This window comes from Phycodurus eques, chromosome 18, assembly GCF_024500275.1.
Source record: "Phycodurus eques isolate BA_2022a chromosome 18, UOR_Pequ_1.1, whole genome shotgun sequence".
NCBI classification, from domain to species: Eukaryota; Metazoa; Chordata; class Actinopteri; order Syngnathiformes; family Syngnathidae; genus Phycodurus; species Phycodurus eques.
Genome location: NC_084542.1, coordinates 5,729,343 through 5,747,253, shown reverse-complemented (window position 1 = coordinate 5,747,253; position 17,911 = coordinate 5,729,343). Strand labels below are relative to the sequence as shown.

The 17,911-nt window shown below is 41.6% G+C and overlaps 1 protein-coding gene across 1 annotated transcript; it reads right to left on the bottom strand.

The window, feature by feature from the left end:
- gtf2a1 (general transcription factor IIA, 1) lies at positions 1 to 14,771 on the bottom strand. Its single transcript, XM_061703965.1, has 10 exons — positions 14,644 to 14,771; positions 11,508 to 11,609; positions 10,194 to 10,395; positions 9,972 to 10,036; positions 8,997 to 9,072; positions 8,750 to 8,874; positions 6,350 to 6,454; positions 5,153 to 5,425; positions 4,978 to 5,067; positions 1 to 1,751 (listed from the first exon to the last, which is right to left on the bottom strand). Exons 1-10 carry the CDS (start codon positions 14,671 to 14,673, stop codon positions 1,644 to 1,646), a joined length of 1,176 nt encoding a protein of 391 aa, XP_061559949.1. The 5' UTR covers positions 14,674 to 14,771; the 3' UTR covers positions 1 to 1,643.
- Between the last annotated feature and the right edge of the window lie 3,140 nt (positions 14,772 to 17,911).

Genomic DNA, 17,911 nt, shown 5'->3' with positions numbered 1-17,911 from the left:
TGTAATTTATAAAACATTTTATTGAACAATACATTTCAACAGCTATTAGAAGTCACAACAGAGCCAAGGTGACAACAGTTCTCAGACACCCTTTTTGCAAAGTACAAGAAAAGCAGGAGTACAAATCAAAAAGGCACACTCAACACTGAAGTACAGTATGTGGAAACAACCATGACTCGTCTATGAGCCATAATCCACACAGAGCTACTGAATAAAATCAATTACTTGAATTTCTGCAAAAAAACAACAACGACAAAAAAACATTTTGACTGCTCAAATGCCAAAAGACATCAAGGTTGCAAACATGAAGTACACATAAGAACATTGTCTTGCTTCCTTCTTAAGGTTGATGTATATTCACAATATAAATGTGTGGAGCCCACTAACCAGCCAGTTGACTCAGCTGTCCCCCCTTTATTTCAAATGTCCACAATAGGTCACTAAAATCTTTTTTGAGAAAGTCGCCCCCCCCCACAAAAAAAGAAAACCTTATTTGAAATCATCTCAATAGAAAACATGCCCATTTAAAAGTCCAGACTAAAACACAAAGGGACATCCAAGATGATTAGGAACAATGTCACACAGCTTTGTTTAGCCAACAGAAAAAAAGAACACTTTTGTTTGATTGTAAGAGCACAGTTTGGTGCAGATCAAAAGAAAAAAAAATAACTTTTACATCAATGAATAAATTAAAAAAAATAGCATCAGCGTTCAGCTAAAGGTGGCAACAGACTGCATTTGGGGAGGTGTAAGGGGTGCTCAGTGATGCAGTTGACAAACGCACACGGAAAGTGGATGAATTAGATTGCTTTAAGCATACACACACATGAATAAACTGAAGGCTGCAGAGAACTCAATTTAAAAAACGGTTCTCACTTCAGCCATGGCTCTGCTTCTATTTTGCTTAGAGGAATGACGCTACAGAAAAGCTGATTAGGGGGAAAGTAGAACAGGTTTGGAATCATTACTTGTTAGAGTTAAAATAATGCCTTCATACAGGTATAAATTATTGTAAGTTTAACATTATTTAACTTCTTTGTTATAACCCTTCAATTTAAAATAAACAGTTTAAAACAATGACAGATTTAGCTCTGAGCTCCAATAACCTTTTTCAGAAACAGGACTTCAAAAAGAAATTCCAAGAATGAACAAAAAGGAAAGTGACGCCAACGGTTACTTCTGGCTTGCGTGAAGGCAGCAATCTTAAATTTGGACGTCAGTGTAGACAAGCTGGCAGCAATCTTAAATTTGGACGTCAGTGTAGACAAGCTGAAGCAGTCTACCAACTAGCAGTGCACTGACACACTTTCAATGTCAGCACACACTGGTCCTCCAACATGTGCATCATGTGAAAGGATGTGTGGGAATTCATTCAGGTCAAAGCTAAAAGGCTGAGAAACAAAAAGGAGGGCAAGCGTTCCCTTTCGCTGTCGGTTTCTCATCCCGCAAGGCTCGCTTGCCGATTGCCAACCAGTCACATCCGGTTGGTAGTAGAGAACCTTGCAGTCTTTTGTCAGACTCTTAACACGCTTCCTGTAATCAAATCCAGTCACAGGATATGGAAGGATATTGATATTGTCCATTAACTGGATAGGAGGAGTAACAGAGTTCCTGCTTCCGTTGCTTGGCTTCGTCTTCCGGCCTCACCATTCGGCATCCCCGATGGCTTTGGAGAAGACGTAGTCTCTCCCGTTCAGATTCATGATCCCGTCCTTCAGGTGAAATTTCCATTTGTTCTTACTTCTGTGAATCTAAGGAGAAAGTTGGGAGAGGTAAATGAGTGTCGAGACGGCGAGGGACACGTCAGGGTTGTCCGGTGTCACTTGAACGATGACCAGAGGTTATGCCAGCCCTTTTTTGTGTCTGCCATTTTCTCGATCTAATTTATAAACAGCCGGCCAATCATAAATATAAATTTGGTGCTGTTATTGTCTGTACTAGCCAAGTAAAAAATACATCTTGGACAAGAGTTGAAAACTGCGCTACCTATATACCTATATATCAAACCCACTTGCCACATTGAAATGAACTAAAACGCTATTAATCCATTGCAGCCGCCAGAAAACTTTTTTTTTTGCGTTTGCAACAAAGCTGTATTTTACAAACATAAAAGAGAATGTGAAGAAAGAGTGGTTACATAAACAGTGGTACACAAGCATTGAAAATATTCAAAGCACATCAGATTCAAGTGTGTCACGGTGCATTCGCATAGCATGCAATTTGCACGTTTTTTTTGGGGAGCGCAGTGGCAGACGGCTCCAGTAGAGTTGCCGTTCACAAATTCAAACAAACTAATCTTTTGAGTGAACAACGTGAATGGAATCACTTCATGATTTGTTCCTTTTCTTTTTTATCGTTCCTTTCAGAGTTTAGTTGAGCTCAGCTGCAAGAATGTGCCGCATAAGAAAATTCCCCGTAAACGGCGCAACTCATGGGGCGGCAACGGTGACTGAGGGGCAATCGATGAGGCAGGCGGGCTTCGTCGGCGTCCCGGTCTTGCTGCACAGCAGCGACGACGGTCCATCAAAATGTCTTTACGTGAAACTGAATCGTGGTTTAAAAAAAAAATAAAAAATAATGGGGACCACTTCTCTAGGGAACAGCGCCAAATCAGCTGATTGCACGGTCCCATACTGTAAGCCTAAATTCATCCAGTCATGAAAAAACTGAGCACCAAGCAACTTCTTTGAGAACCAAACAAACTTAAGCGCACCTCTGAATAAAAAGTACAACCGTTTTCCCCGAGGTTGAGAATTTACTTGTGTTTGGCAGGGTGGTCCAAGGTGGCACCGTGGTGTTTGATAACTGCATTCAAAATAATCTAGTCAAACTAGGCTTTACACGTTCAGGATTTTTGGGGCCGATCATCGATCAGCAGGTTTAAAAAAAACAAAAAACGATAACCGATCACAGATTTGATCACAAGATGGAGCAATGTGTCTATTTACATGACTTGTTCATGTATTGTATATACTTGTGTAATGTATAATGTATCCATCCATCCATCCATCCACTTTCTGTATAGCTTATCCTCACAAAGGTTGCGGGCATGCTGGAGCCCATCCAGCTAAAATTATTCTCTAGCATTTTAGCCAAATGTTAAAACACCAATGACCTCTAGGGGGCATTCAAGGATTGGCCACTGACCTAAGTTTAGGTTAAATCAGCATTACAACTGACAGAAATAATGGTAATAAATACTGTTAATGATATGCTTTCTCTAACTTTCTCACTGTCCGGCTATATGGACGAGTGTTGTCCAGAGTTTGAGTCCGTTTGACACTTTTCTACCCATCCCCACCCCTGACCCTCACGTTGCTTGAACGCGGCATGCTCCTCGTGTACATTCATTAGGTGCTCGATCAAATTTGTGTTGAAGCATTTAGATGACGTTCCCCACGACGTACTTCAGTTGTGCACAGACTGCAAATAACTTACGTGCGTGTTGTTTGTCTGACAACAGCGCAAAATAGTCCCACACCGACGACATGTTTTTTCACCGACAAGGTTGAAAAAACTTTATTGGCCGTCAGATAGTTACAGTACTGCGCAGCAAGACACGTGACAAGGCTAAAAATAAACTAGCTTTTGGATTCAAGCGCGACGAAGACGCTGAGTTAAATGTCTTGTGCGGAGCCGATCGATCGGCGACTTGTGACATGAAAGCCGATCAGCATAAAATTCTAATTATCGGCCGCTACCCATAACGCCGATCAGATCTGTGCAAAGTCCAAGTCAAACAAAGATTTATGAACTATGCTTATTTATTGCACATGCACAACAATTATTATTTACAGTTAGCTATTGACAAAGTTGAAAAAATTTTAATGAAAGTTTTTCTGAATGGGTTTTTACATGTTAAATAGAAAGATTTCCTGTTAAAGGGGCAGAAAGTATGAGACTTATTCTCTCTGCTTCTTTTCATTCAAATTTGGAATTTTCATGAAATCATGTCCTCTCTTTTTAAAGGAATTATTTTTTAACAAATAAAAAAAAACAGTACTATTCGTAAAGCTAAACCGATTAAAACAATAATGTAATTTTGAGACCTATCATTGTGTAAATCTTAAAACTCAGCACTATAAACTCTACAAAATAGTGCAAACAAACGCAAATAAAATTACTGATATTATAAATATTTAATATACTAAGTTTTGCATTTCTAAGCTCCTCGGCCTGGCTGACGCTGTAACTGATTCACTTTAAGTTTACGTGTGCGTGCGTATTATTTCTCTCTGGAGAATTTACCCGTTAATTTGCCGTTCAGGTTGGTCTCCGCTGTATCGTAGTTATAGCCGTTGAAAGTGTACCTTACACATATTCTGGTGTTTCAGTACGTAACATGTCATGTTAGCTTCGCGATTAGCATGTTCTTTCTTCTTGATGTGTCGTATCTTTAGCTACTTCTCGTCCACCTTTAGTGATAACGTGTCGAGTTATTTGCCACCACAGAGGCAAGGATTAGTTACTTTAGAGGAGAGACTGCGCACCGTGGAAGCATGTGCAGCTTGTAGCTGGTGCGAAGTCGAACTCGGAGCTTAGCGCGCTGCTCGTTAACGCCAATTTTGGTTCGTGTAACAGAGCAAAAAAAAAAACACGAGTGATGGCTCGCATTTGGAAAAATGTGTACGTTGGGGCACTCGCGAGTCTAGGTACCACTGTACGTGAAAAGTTGTTCTGCTGAGGCGCTGCATGGTGAAGTCATTGTTAGACGACTAGCAAAAAAAATACAAAATGAGGCAAAAGGACAAAATGCACAATAAATTAATGGTTCAATAGTTATCATATGGTAATGATCAATGTTGAGTTGTGTTTGCATTCCCACAGCAAGTGAGATTCACTTCAAATAACACCTCACATCAGTTACCACTACAATATTTGACAAACCGGCAGTGCAAATTATTGTTTTACATTTGCACAATTAAACAGCCAGATACCAGCATATGACAGCTAATGTAAACCCCAATGATGACTCACCTTGTCATACTGGCACACAACTACATTCTCTGTGTCAAACACCTCCTGGTCCTCCTCATCACTGACATCGTCGCTGCTGTTCAGTGGCTCCTAACAAATGAAAAACATGATGAACAATGACCAATGGACCACCCACAACACTAGTGACTCAAAAGGCAATGGATACTCCGCTCACCTCCTCCACCTGCCCATCTTCTCCCCCATCCTTGTCTTTCTCCTCTTCCATGTCCTCGTCATACTCCTCTTCCTCATCCTCGTCTTCATCCGACGAGGTGTCTCCGGCGCCGTCCACCTGCAGCATCATGGGAGGCTGAGGTTGACCCGGGGCCGCCTGCTGAGCCTGGCTCTGCACCTGGGCCTGCGGCACTGCTACCCCCTGGGCCTGCTGGACCTGCTGCACTTGTGCCACCTGACCGGGCTGAGGTGCCATCGCGGCAGCCTGCGTCACCTAACAGGGCAGCAACACAAGATGAGGAGGACAGCCTTTGAGCTCTCTAGCCTAGATGGTGCTGCCACTAAACGGGGCGGCAATAGTTCATCTGTAAAGATTTGAGCTTTGAAACTGGAGGGTCACGGTACAAGTCACACTGGGGAAATTAATTAAAATAAATGGCAATAAGTCATTGGAGTGATGCTAGTCTGCTTCCGGACTACTGTTGAGTTGCCATTGAGCAAGCACTGTTTCCGAGCCCCGTCACTCTGTTAGCTCTCCTCGCATGCCTGTGTGTGATCTAGTTTTACATGCAACACAAATATACAGCAGTGTGTTTTAGCAAAGGAAACTATCTTTAACAAATGCTAAAAACAAATAGTCATTCACTGTTACTAAAATGCAGTGAAATCTTCTCTGGAATCTATGGAACACCACAGAATATATAGAAAACATCGCTTCTACGTCTCTTTCGAGTGCCTTTCCAGTTAACTTATGCTATTATTTCTTTACTTGTCTATTAAGTGGCATTTTCTACTGTATCACAGGGGAGGGCATACAGTCCATTTGATGTGCTCTTGAGACACTATTTGTCTTTGCACATTATTATGAAGAAAGTTATGTCTGTGAATACTCTCATTCATCCAGGTCATTTCATTCTCAGGGCATTGAATGGATTGCAACTGGGCTGTTCTGGTTGTCTTCGAAGACGTTTCGCCTGTGCATGAACGGATGAATCCTGCCCAGATGAGAGGTGAAACGTCTTCTCAGACAACCAGAACAGTCCAGCTGCAATTGATTCAATTCCCTGGGGATGAAAGTATACTAATACAAGTAAACAAACATGACATTCATACATTGAATACACACCTCCAAAATGTGAATAGACAAAAGTAGGAGCCTTCCATTACAGTGAAAATTTGATACTTTTAGCATGCTGACCTGTGTGTTGCCTTGAACTTTATTTCCAGGAGCTAAGACAATCTGTGGTTGCTGAATAATGACTCCTGTTTGCTGAGGAAGGCCTCCTTGTAGAGGAGCCAAGACCTGGAAACAGAGCAATGAAACAAGTCAGCTCAATACAATTAAAAGCAATCGAAGAATTTAGTTGCATGCATTGATAAATAACACCAGAACACTGGTAAATCAAGTAAGAAGTCTTTCTGAAAAGGTTGGTGATAGATTTCAGCAGAAAGGCGAAAAGGCTGACAAAAGTAGTATCTTCTGACTCACCGTTGTTTTCCAAGTATTTTCTTTTTTCTGAAGGTGATTCTACTTTCCCAAAAATGAGAATATCATGGAAATGTTTATTTATTTCCATAATTCCATTCAAAAGGTTAAACACGTTCATAAATTATAGATTCTGGGCCCACAATTTAAACAATTTCAAGTATTGATTTATTTTTACATAATTTGGGCTTCCAGTTCATAAAACCCATGAAATCAGGAATTCAAAAAATTTGAATACTGTAAAGAAATCACCATTTACTTCTCAGTTTTTGTAGAAAAAAAAAACATTTAGGGTCGCATTAAATCAATCAAAATATAGTACTTTCAAAACAATATGTTAATCTTTAATACTTGGTTGGGAATCCCTTTGCTTTAATCACTGCCTTGATGCGTCGTGGCATTGAGGCAATCACCCTGTGGCATTGCCTGAGAGTTATGGAAGCCCAGATTTCCTTGATGCTTGCTGTCAGTTCTTCTTTGTTTTTGGGTCTGGTACCCCTCATTTTCCATCCATCCATCCATTTTCTGAGCCGCTTCTCCTCGCTAGGGTCGCGGGCGTGCTAGAGCCTATCCCAGCTGTCATCGGGCAGGAGGCAGGGTACAACCTGAACTGGTTGCCAGCCAATCGCAGGGCACATACAAACAAACAACCATTCGCACTCACAGTCACACCTACGGGCAATTTAGAGTCTCCAATTTATGCATGTTTTTGGGATGTGGGAGGAGACCGGAGTGCCCGGAGAAAACCCACGCAGACACGGGGAGAACATACAAACACCACACAGTCGGGGCCGGGGATTGAACCCGGGTCCTCAGAACTGTGAGGCTGACGCTCTAACCAGTCGGCCACCGTGCCGCCGTACCCCTCATTTCCCTCCTGATAATACCCCATTGAGCATCAATGGGGTTTCGATCCGGCGAGTTGGCTGGCCAGCCAAGCACTGTGAAGGCATTGGCATCAAACCAGGTTTTGGTGCTTCTGGCGGTATGGTCAGGGGCCAGGTCCTGCTGGAAGATTAAATCTGCATCTCCATACATATCCTCTTAAACATTCTGGTAGACTGTTGCGGTGACCTTGGATTTCAGAAAGCAGAGTTTACCAACAGCTGCACTGGACATTGCACCTCAAATCATGACTGACTGTGGATATTTGACACTGGACCTCAAGCAGCTTGGGTTCTGTTCTTCACCTGTCGTCCTCAAAACCCTTGGACCTTGATTCCCGAATGAAAGGCACACTTTACTTTCATCGGAAAAGAAAACCTTGGACCACTGGCCGACAGTCCGGTCCTCCTTCTCCTTAGCCCAGTTGAGACGCTTCCTACGTTGGCTCAAGCTCAGAAGTGGCTTGACCCGAGAAACCCGACAGTTGCCGCCCATCTCCCGGATGCGTCTAAATGTGGTGTTTTTTTGAAGCTGTGACTCATTCCACTCTTTCTGGATCTCTGCTTGATTCTTGAATCTCCTCTGTTTGATAATCCCCTGAAGCCCACGGTCATCTCTTTTGCTGATGCATCTTCTACTGACACATTTTGTCCTTCCACTAGACTTTCCATTGATATGCTTGGACACAGCCCGTTGTGAACAGCCAGCCTCCTTAGCTATGAACGTTTGTGGCTTACCCATCCTATGGAGGGTATCAATGATGGTCTTCTAGAAAGTTGTCAAGTCTGCAGTCTTCCTCATATTGAACCCAAATGAGACAATTTAACCAAACTGAAGCAATTTAATTACAGCTGGGGAAATGTGCAGGTGCTTTGAATTTAGGAGATGATTAGTGTGTGACACTCAGTTTAAAACATTTATGACCTGCAAAATTTGGGCTGATTTCTTCAAAAGATTCAAATTGTTTGAATTCCTGATTTTGTGGGATTTATGAGCTGGAAGCTCAAATTAGTAAAAAATAAACAAATAAATCCTTGAAATTGTTTAAATTGTGGACCCTGAATCTATCATCTATGAAGGTTTAACTTTTTGAATGGAATTACAGAAATAAATAAACTTCCAGGATGTTCTAATTTTTAGGAAAGGGTCTGTAGCTACCTAGCAAGCTACTTCACCAGGTGAGGATGAACTGGTTGAAAGCGTGTCCATGAGTGCTGGGTAGAGTACCTGCTGTATGACTGGAGCCTGCACTGAACCAGGTTGCATCTGTTGCTGCAGGAGGATGGACTGCGATGGCTGCTGGATGATGTACTGAGCCCCGTTGGGTGCACGCAAAACTTGCACAAACTGACCTGAAGAACCACAATTCCTCAAGACTGTTGTATGATTCATGATGCAGCCCATACGAATCAGCTTAGTATGACTCTACAGAGGCTTTTACGTTAATGAAAACAACGTGATGTGTGGGCCTTACCTGAGCTGGTGATGAGCTGTGGGTACGGTGTGACGCCCGTTGGCAGAGCAAGAGCGGCTTGTGTAGCTGCTGCACTCTATTGGAAGAATACAGCATGCATATAATCCAGTTAGGTGCAACCGCACAGATCTTAATTTGACAAACGAGGATGGCAGACATGAGGCGTGTCGAGATCCATTTTAATCTCAAATTTGCAAGAACAATAATAAAAACTAGGGCCAGACTGATGGATTTTTTTTAGGCCTATGCTGATTTTTGGCAGAATAAAATTATGATAACCCATTATTCAGGTATTTAATTAAAAAAATATATAATAATAATAATAATAATAATAATAATAATAATAATAGAGGCAGATCATTGGACTCCTTTAGTATTTAACAAAAAAAATCTGCAGTTAATTTTTATTAATATTTAAATGTCATTCGTCTTATTAAAAAAATGGGCAAAAACAAACAATAACAACAATTGTTGTACACACACACACACACACACATACATATATATATATATATATATATATATACATATATACACACATATACATATATATATATATATATATATATATATATATATATATATATATATATAACAAATAAAAAAACAAACAGCCAATTTTTGCAGATTTCGAAACGGCTAATATTGGCCGGCTTATTAATCAGTCAGGCCCTACTAAAAACAATGCAACAAAGCAACGCGCTTCTCTTTACTGTGTGTGCTTTCACCTATGCCAAAAATGCAAAAACACAAGTACATAGTTATAGGTACATACAACTTTCGGAATGTAAACAAGTTTAGCCGGCATACAACTTTCGCAATGCAAACAAGTTTAGCCAGCTGTTCACCTACTTTGCACAGGCACAGTGAAGAAATGAGGACACAGAGTAAGGTGTAATGTTTTGTTCTGACCAGTCACACAGACCAACGCAATACTTTTGCTCGTCATGTTAAACTTGTGTGTTTACTACTTGCCATCCCCGTTGTTGTCATATGCTGTAGAATCTTGGAATCTGGTACAATAACTTGCTGCTGGGGAGCTGCAGAGAGAATCACAGTGAAAAGACATCATCATCTAATACAATACATGTGACAAAGACATAATTTTAACTCATCGAGTAGAGACATTTGGTAATGCCGCATGTATTTGCCTTGAGATTTAAGGAAACAAAGTACTACTAATTCTATCAAACCAACCTTGCTGCTGTTGGGGAGGTAAGATGACTTGCTGGGCCTGTGCCGGCTGCGTCACCTGTTGGCCTTGTTGAACTTGCTGCTGCAATGGTTGTTGGTGCTGCTGCTGGTGTTGCTGCTGCTGTTGCGCGGCCTGCAAGGCTGCCTGCTCCTCAGTACGGAAGCCCTCCACTGCCTTGGACTGCAGCAGTTTGCTCTCCCATAGCTGAGATGTAAAAAAATTAAAAATAATTCAAAGTAATCATCCATCCATCCATTTTCTACCGATTAGCCGAGGTCAGGTCGCGGGGGCAGTAGCTTTAGCAGGGACGCCCAGACTTCCCTCTCCCCAGCCACTTCATCCAGCTCTTCCGGGGGGATCCCGAGGCGTTCCCAGGCCAGCTGAAAGACGTAGTCTCTCCAGCGTGTCCTGGGTCGTCCCGGGGTCTCCTCCCGGTGGGACGTGCCCAGAAACGCCGCCGGCTTCTCTGGGCCCGAGCTCATCTAAGATGGACTGATGCAAAGTGGAAAAGTATTCTGTGGTCCGACGAGTCCACATTTCAAATTGTTTTTGGAAATTGTGGACGTCGTGTCCTCCGGGCTGAAGAGGAAGAGAACCATCCGGACTGTTATGGGCGCAAAGTTCAAAAGCCAGCATCTGTGATGGTATGGGGCTGAGTTAGTGCCAGTGGCATGGGTAACTTACACATCTGTGAAGGCACCATTAATGCTGAAAGGTACATACAGGTTTTGGAGAAACATATGATGCCATCCAAGCAACGTCGTTTTCATGGACGCCCCTGCTTATTTCAGCAAGACATTGCCAAACGACATTCTGCACGTGTTACAACAGCGTGGCTTCGTAGTGAAAGAGTGGCCTACCTGTGAAGTCCAGACCTGTCTCCCATTGAAAATGTTTGCCGCATTATGAAGTGTAAAATACGACAAGGGAGACCCCAGACTGTTGAACAGCTGAAGCTGTACATCAAGCAAGAATGGGAAAGAATTCCACCTACAAAGCTTCAACAATTAGTGTCCTCAGTTCCCAAACGTTTATTGAATGTTAAAAGAAAAGGTGTTGTAACACAGTGGTAAACATGACCTTGTCCCAGCTTCTTTGAACGTGCTTCAGCCATAAAATTCTAAGTTAATGATGAATTGCAAAAAAAATATATATATATATATATCAGTTTGAACATTAAATATCTTGTCTTTGTAGTGTCTTCAATTAAATATAGGTTGAACATAATTTGCAAATCATTGTATTCTGTTTTTATTTTTGTTTAACACAACATCACATTTTCATTGGAATTGGGGTTGAATCCACAATGCATTTACCGTTTTCAGCTCCAGAAGCACCTGCTCATCCACGCCCTCATCCAGGAACAACTCTCGCACCTCATTGATCACATCCTCGATCACAGTCTTGTACAGTTTAGGCTACAAGGAAAACAAAACAAAATTACACACTCATCAACCACACCATTAGACTCTATGAAAGCCAATAGAAGTGATGTATTATAATGTTATCTCGACAAAGACCACAAGAAGTCCTCAGATTTCTGATGGAGCCAGTGGGATACAATTCTGCTTTCAGGTGACATTTGTGGATGAACCTAAAATGCACTATAACCTTTAATTTAAACTTTAATTTGATCTTTTCTAAACTCTTGTCCAGCTGTTCAATGTTTCAGTACTTTTTGCACAACTTGCTGTTCTCTAACAAGGAGCTGAATGGTAAATTCCCCAAAAGGTGTTTAATCCATGAAAATGATCAAAGACGCCCACTTCTATGCCTTTCTGTCACTCTTTGAGTCTCTCTGGATCCCTGTTGATGACACTCTTAAAGCATAGTAACCACTTCCATCGGAGAACATCCTGTTTGATCCTTCACAATGACAAGGTAATGTCGACCATTTGTTAGGCGTCGTCCTGATGTCAAAATGTGAACAGCATGAAGAGGATTTTTAAAATACCAATTAACTCTCTGCATGTTTACTTCCAGTCAGTATAGTGACAACATTGGAAAACACGTTAAAACTCTGAAGTTGTTGATACTAAACATAGTGGCACACCGCAGTGTTGGCTGGCGGAGCTATCCCTTCATCTTTGAAAAGTAATTTTTTTTAATGCCATTTTGACCTCGAAAAGTACTAGCACCGAGCTATTGAATATTATACCCATTACACAACTCCAAGTTATCATACAATTAAGGACAGAGGTTATTTTCAGTCCGATGACATCCCAGTAGCTCATAACATAGTAGCCGGGGTTACGTTGACTTTTTTTACTCTGATTGAAACCATTCCTATGGAAGATCTCAGGTCAGCTGTTTACATATGATCTATCTATTCTGATCTGGTGTTTACATGTGCCACTACATTTAATCAGAACAGCCATTTTAAAGACGTGTGACATGCGCAGATCAATGTAAGAATTACGGGATTTATAAAGATGGAGCTCAGTCATTACTTAGCACAGTAGTTGCAATTGTTTTTACACTTTTATTAATGCAACAGCTTAATAGAAACACGTTACAAGTAGTTAAAAGAAGCTCTCTGTTGCAGACCAGCTGTGTTTGGAACATGCCTTATTTTCAAGTGTGTAATGATGACATCACAGCACATTTACGTCAAGACAGAGCATGCGCAGACAGAACACATCGTGACGAGTCTGAAATAACTTTTGATCGGTTTTGGGAAAGGTATATTCTACCCCTGTGAAACCAAGTTAAATTCAATTCGGTTTGTTCGGACTAAGGTGCTTATTTGGAGCGTGTTTAACCGATTCTAATCGGAATAAAAGGCTCCATGTAAACCTGGCTATTGACAGCTGAAAATGTTATGACCTTTCCAGCAGAAATCCTTCAATTGTTGCCGTGCATATAGACCATTCTAATTGAACCAAATAAAATTATTGATCGATTATTGGATCCAACACCTATTTGTGTTAATTTTGTCTTCAGCTCCTTGTTAGACTACAGCAAGTTATGCAAGAAGTACTGGAACATTGAACATTTGGAAATTTAAGAGCTTGGAAAATGTCAAATTAAAGTTCACTTGCAAATGTTACCACTGAGCATTTTAGGATCATAAGTATCACTCGAAAGTCAAACAAATAAAGCGACAAAGAATGATATTCCCCAGTGCATTAAATTGATGAATATGCACTCTGTGACTGGTTCCACCCACAACTCAATGAAATCGCTACAATCAGCTATAAATAACACGCAAAATATATTACCAGGGTCTTTGTAATACGTTCGTTTAAGATTATCCAGGGATTTGGACACTAAGCCCCGTGCTTGGGACGGCAATCTTTCGCGGACAAAGCCTGTGAAATTGCCACATTCAACCTGGAAAATAGAACGGAGTCAAACAGAAGCGACACCCCCCAAAAAAAACCTAACATCGCGCGGCATTGCCGCGACTTCCACGACACGGAAACCCGGAGCTGTCCTTCCCTCCCCCTCGGCCCGGGTTGCTCCTCCACTATTTAAAGGTTTATAAGATGAGTCGGTGACGTAACGTGGAGTAGCACCTTCCCATCCCGGCCAGTCTATATAGAGAGCCAATATGGCGGTATAAAACCAGACAGCAGCGAGGGAGGAGGGCCAGACGCGGAGAGAGAGAGGCCAGACGTGGAAGCCATTTTATGGAGCAGCAGCTCGACAGCCTCGCACATTCCACACTTTTAAAAATGTGCCTCGTCTCTAAACTGTCGTGTAGCTGGGCATTTTGGACAAGGCACTGTAGAATTATCGAAGGAATGATGACTATTTGCTTTTTAAAATGGATTGGACGTGTTTTTTTTTTGGGGGGGGGCAGCTTTGTTGCCTTCAAGTCGTGGAATGGTGGACGATGATGATGATGATGATGATGCAGCACAGGGAACGTTGCCCTCGCGACTTCCACCTACTTTATTTCATCACAAACAAACTATTGGTTCGCGGTGTTTATTCAAGGTGCTTTGCGTACATATAAGGTCTAAAATGAAGCACGTTAACTCGGCCGTTTCCCCTTTTGGTCACTGCTTAGCACGGGCTGACATAAAAATGTCACTCGACTACACTCAACGATATGCGAAGACAATGTGGGCGAATTCATTCTATTAAAACATAAAAAAATAAAATAAAAATAAAAAACTGACACTGAAAATGTCAACGGATGAGATGCAACAGAACAAGAGCCAAACATGTCACAACTATTCAAATTTGAGTCGGTAACTTGGTTTTTTTTTTGGGTGGCAACACACATTTCCTAACCTATATTCAATAAAGTTTGATTTTTAAAAAAAAAAATGATTCAAACGTCCAATTGATTGAAGCTAGTTTAATTTTCTTTGATCTGATGCTGGAGTGTGTGCAACGGATAAATAAATGTGATCCGATTAAGGAAAGAAAAACGTGTTCAACAGTTCTCAGTTAACTTTACCCCCATTTCCCCCGTTGACAATCCTTGAGATTGATCCTTACCACTGGGTTCGAGTTAGCCGAGCTCGCCATTATACGCGTAGTGTAAAAACCACACGGAAATGGACGAGAAATAAAGAGCCAAAAATGACCAAAAAAACCTGTTAAAACAACTGGGAACGGTATTCTAAAACAGCCGGCATTACTTTTGTAAATAAAACAGCTTTATCGGTCTTATTTACAATCCCGGGCTGCGAATCCCCAGCCGTCCACCGTCCCTCGTTGTTCTGCTTTATATACTGAGCGAAGGAGCTGCGAGTGCGCGAGACATAGGTCAGGGTCAAGCCGTCAATATCGCGAGATTTCAAGCGGAAATGACATGGCATCGAAGAGCATGCTGGTAAAAGTAGTTTAAATTAAGCATTCACGCTGCGACAGTTTTACTCTGCTAAAGCACCTCGGATTCCAATACATACTAATTTTATGCTTTGCTTGAAAAATAACTTTGTAATTAGATGAAGTATTGTGGCAGACAAAATAGGAAATTAATTTCGACTGATGTTGTAAAGTTATGGATGCAATTAGACAGGATATAAAGTAGTTATGTAATGCTGGTTCTCAGAAAACGTTATGGTCATCTCATAATTTATTGATGTATTTTTGCATGATCCGAATAGCTGTAACAAGTACATGTAATTTAATGACTGTGTAGCTCAGTGGGCCAGCAACTCAAGTTTATTTAAATGGCCCTTTATAGCCTCAATCATAAAAGAGTCAACGGGCTTCACAGGCCCGCAGTTCACAGAAATCAACAACAGTCCCTGTTCTAGATAACAGGAATCGCAGATGGATGGATCCCCCTTCCAGGATCGCGAGGCTGCAATGCAATGCCGAGTGGGCAACATATATCACGTAATATAATGCTCCAAAATGCTTGTTAAAACAGCATGAGAGTCAATTAAATGACATGAAATGACGCAAACAGATGCTTATGGGGAGGTGGTCCTCCTCTCAATTTGTCCTGGTCGGTCAAAGCAGAATCCTAACAGCAAAGCCCCACTATGCTCATTGCCACCTAGCTCCCCCTTTTCGAGAGGAAGAGAAGTAGGGGGGGGTGAAACGGCAGTAAAACAGGCCTAAATCCAGATGTCAGTGGGTAAGGCAGGGCGATAAACTCATTGCATACTATGTGCGGTTTAATCAAATGAAAGACTTCTTCTTATCTCTTGGAGTCATCTAAAGACCAGCATGTTGCGAGCGTAGATCTCAGGTATCACTTAGTCGGCAAGATAGGCAGTTGCGAGCCCTGTAATACCTTATGAGTAAGTCACGAAAGTTTAAAAACCCATCTCAGGTGGAGTGGGAGCCAGTGGCAAGGCCTTCTCTGCTGGCCTGAACAAAAACTATCAGAAGCACTTATCTACATTTCAAAGCTGAATTTGAATATTGTTCCTTGAAATCTTAGAGATTTCTTCTCCAACAGTTTCTCCTCTTCATTTTGGAGCGATACACTTGGCTGCACTGCCGCAAGTACATCAATGTGGACGTTCGAGTTTTCTTGTCCAATCAGATTTCAGCCTCTTTGCCTGTTCCGTTGTAGTATGTTTTATTTATTTATTTAGGTATCATTTTTTTTATTTATTTTGCTTTTATGTGCAATACATTTTGGGTGCATCATCACTAATATATATATATATATATATTTCCCAAGTGTTTTTTGAGGTGGAAAAAAAAAAAACCCAATAATGAGTATTGTTTCGTATTTATCGCCAAGAATTCTTTTTCTTACAAATACTCCTTCCACTTGCAATTTTGTGCAGTGACATTTGACTACCACAAGAGGTTGCTCACACTCCATGTTACCTGTCTCAAGCGTGACCCTCAAACTCGCGGTCTTTATGAGCGCTCAAAAACACGCAATCCACAGTCCAATCACTTTAGAACGCAAACTGTTTTCCCACACACGACCAAGGGGAGGTGTGAGCCTTGTCCTCTGCATTTAATCAAATATGGACTTGTCCTGATCACCGATGGGATCGCTCGCACAAACGCCGAAGCTTTGCAATAAATGACAACTGGCGAGGAAGCAGCTCTGCTTCCGTCTCCATGGAAACTTGCCTCACTGGTCATGGTGTGGCTATGGATGATATATCCCAGAGACATACAACTCAGTCTGCATCCGCTGCTCTTTCGCAATTCAATAGACAAGGCGTTCATATGAAAGGTTAGAATAAAGTTGTGCATAATTGTATGTTGAAGTATTCACACAATAAACCATTGGTGCACTCCAGCAGACACATACACCAAGTGTAGTTAAGATATTAACCGAGAATGTGTGTAACTTTACACACAGACACACGCACACGCACACAAAAAGTTGTACACTGCACATTTGAGAACGTGCATACTCATTTATTTGCGACGTCCAATATTTTGCTCAAAAATAAAAACGATTATCTTGGAATCTCATCTGTCGTTCCCAAAGTGAGACGTGATTAAATAGAACGCAGTTTAGTGCAAACCAATTGAGTCCCACTCTGAGTAACTGATGATGCCTTCTAAACATCTTGTGAATGCCCCACCCCCGCCCCATCTTGCTTTAGTTGCATAGCAACAGCGAAACTGCAAGCTCCAATTGTGTTGATGGTGGGAGCGTGCCGCACACACTGAGGCGCTGAGTGGAGATGAAGCCCATCTCAGCTTCAATTATGAATGGACTTTCACCGCCACATGGCACCCCCCTCTGCCCCCTTCAGATTGATAGGGCGTTGACCAACAGTTTGGTAACCTTTTGCTCCTTTGCCTAAAGGGAGAGCTAAGTTTGATCTTTAATCATACAGATTGCACTAACATGATTAGAGGAGGTAAATGAATAATTAACCGTCAGAGGAGGCAGTTATGATAAGACCCTTGTTGATGGGTAAGCGTGAGGTTAATGATTTGGGGTCAGCCTTGAGTAGAAAATGAAAACCCCTCCACTTTCACTCAGCAATGCATGTGGCCAATGTTGCACTGTGAAATTAATGGCAATAAAAATATATGTTGTCAATGGGGCAGAACATTGACCGAGTGATTAGCATATCTGCCTCGCAGTTTTGTGGTCATGGGTTTGAATCTTGCGTCCAGCCTTCCTATATGGAGTATACATATACTCTCCCTTGATTTTGGTGGGGTTTGTCCTCCCACATTCCAAAACACATGCATCTTTGCACTTTCTTTACATTAGAAATATCTCACTGCACACCACTGGGCAAACAATGTCACAGAAAGTACTCTGTGCTGGAATAATAACGATCTCGTCCTAATTTACTTTAATCTGGGCCTGTTTTGT